General features: G+C 43.7%; 1 protein-coding gene across 1 annotated transcript; it reads left to right on the top strand.

Moving 5' to 3' along the window:
* Nucleotides 1-15: 15 nt before the first annotated feature.
* Nucleotides 16-1,969, top strand: LOC106726462 (LIM domain only protein 7; the record flags this gene model as incomplete). Its single annotated transcript, XM_014541312.1, has 4 exons — nucleotides 16-104; nucleotides 482-793; nucleotides 839-990; nucleotides 1,877-1,969. Coding segments are annotated over exons 2-4 (551 nt in total), but the record flags the coding sequence as incomplete, so codon positions are not given.
* Between the last annotated feature and the right edge of the window lie 276 nt (nucleotides 1,970-2,245).

Raw genomic sequence — 2,245 nt, 5'->3', positions numbered from 1 at the left:
TTTTTTTATAGGAAAAATACCAACGTGAGCAGGAGAAACTAAGGGAAGAGTGGCAAAGAGCTCAGCAGGAGGCTGAGAGAGAGAATGACAAGTTCTTGAATGAGGTAATGTTAGAACGTGTTCTTCCTTCTCTGTCTTGATGAAATCTGCTGAAAAATGGAAGACTGTCCATTTCACTTGGCTTTTGTCATACACTCGCCAATGTATCTCTTTGAAAAATATAATGAGCTCTGATTTATCAGAACTTTGCTTTGATGTTTCAACATTTCTCCTAGTTTCTCTACTCAATAATTAAATTATTTTATCTACAGACTCTAAGTGTATCTTCTTCTTCTAAGTTACATCTCCATCACCCACGTGTGGCTTTGTTAGTGATAAAATTTAACATCATTTCAATAGAATTCTGGGCCAACTACAATAGATATAATAAAAAACTGAATATAGACATATCTTAATCAAATTTCACCCCCTGGTTGTGCAGGAGCTGATGGTCCTGAACTCAAACATCACAGCTCTGACCACACGGGAGCCTACTGTTGCCACCTTGGAAGCCACCTGGGATGAAGGGTCCAAGTCTTCTGACAGGGAAGGAACCCGAGCAGGAGAAGAGGGGAGGAGACAGTGGCACGAGGAAGGGATGATTGAGGACCAAAGAAAGAAGCTGCAGGAACAACTTACTATTGAGAAAGAGAGGGAACTGAAGGAGCAACAATATGAGGAAGAGCAGGAGGAGATGCGGCGCCAGGCTGAGGCTGAGGAGCAGAAGCGCTACGCAGAAGAACAGAAGCGCCAGGCCGAGGAGCAGAAGCGCCAGGCAGAGGAAGAACAGAAGCGCCAGGCCGAGGAGCAGAAGCGCCAGGCTGAGGAGCAGATGCGCCAGGCAGAGGAGCAGATGCGCCAGGCAGAGGAGCAGAAGCGTCGCACAGAAGAACAGATGCACCAGGCAGAGAGAGAGAGGGAAACGTCAGTCCGAATATACCAGTATAGAAGGTCTGTTCCCTTGCCAATGGGTACATGTGATTTTCAATTGGCTTGGCTTAGCTGTATCCATTCCTCACTTCGAAGGCACCTAATTGGTTTTCCTGCTCCCTACCATCCATTCTCTACACAAGTGAACACAAGCAGCCAGAGTGAACCCATCCCGTTGTAAATCTGAACCTATCACCTTACTTTCCTGCTCAGTGTCTCCAAATGGCTTCCCTCACATTAGAATACCACCTGCACTCCTCCCCGGGGCCTTAGAAGGCTTGTATGAAGTGTCTTGGCCCTTTGGTCTATCTACCTTCCTCTGACTTTCCCTCACTTGGTGTGTCATAGCTGCACTATCATCCCTTTCCTATCTGGAAAATGCACAACATATTCTGCCCCTTGGATTTTTGCATTTTCTAGTTCCTGTGCCTGGAGAAGTGTTCCCTCACGTGTGTTTTGTCTCACTCATTTTGTTTAAGTCTCTGATGCAATGTCACCTTCTCAGACTTTCTAAAATGCTTCATCTAAGAAACATGGCTCTCCCTACCCCTTTCCTCCATGTGCCCTTCTCTGCTTTATAATATGCATTTATTTGCTTGTGGTTGGCCTGCATGCCCCTTTAAAATGTAAGCATTAGGAGGCCAATAAGTTTGTTTTGTTTCCCTAGAACCCTACTGGGTCATAGCAAGCACACAGCATGTATTTGTGGAATGAATTGCAAATGTCTGTTGGTAGCTGTAGGTGTGTTTTCTTCAATGATTGATTGAAATACTTCTGTGTGTTTAGTTTTCAAACAAGAGAGCATTCTCATACAGGTGCTAGAATAACATAATTTTGTTATCTATTTCTTAAACCCAGGGAAGGCATCAAAGCTTTATTTTTATCATAAACCTTTTCCATCTTTCAGGCCTGTTGATTCCTATGATATACCAAAGGGAGAGGAAGAATCTTCAGGTTTGCTTCCTAGTGACAGGTGTGTAGAACATTTCATTGTAATTTGGTAGGAGTAATTGACTTCATATGAATTTCTGAGGGCTTGCCTAGGTGTTTTTGTAGAACTACTATAGCTCTTGATCTGTTGTGGGATGCAAAGAGAACTTGCTGGTTGATATGTAAAACTACCCCTCAACTTAGTAACTTAATTTATGATTTTGTGGGTCAGCTTTTTGGGCTGAACTCAGTTGACAGTTCTTTTAGCTGATTGTGCTCATCATGCGTCTACTACCAGTTTTCTAGGTAAACTTTTGGGGAGTTGGCTGGTTGTCAGCTGGAGCAA

This window comes from Myotis brandtii, unplaced genomic scaffold (assembly GCF_000412655.1).
Source record: "Myotis brandtii unplaced genomic scaffold, ASM41265v1 scaffold26670, whole genome shotgun sequence".
Classification (NCBI taxonomy): Eukaryota; Metazoa; Chordata; class Mammalia; order Chiroptera; family Vespertilionidae; genus Myotis; species Myotis brandtii.
This window is presented reverse-complemented; position numbering and strand designations above follow the sequence as displayed.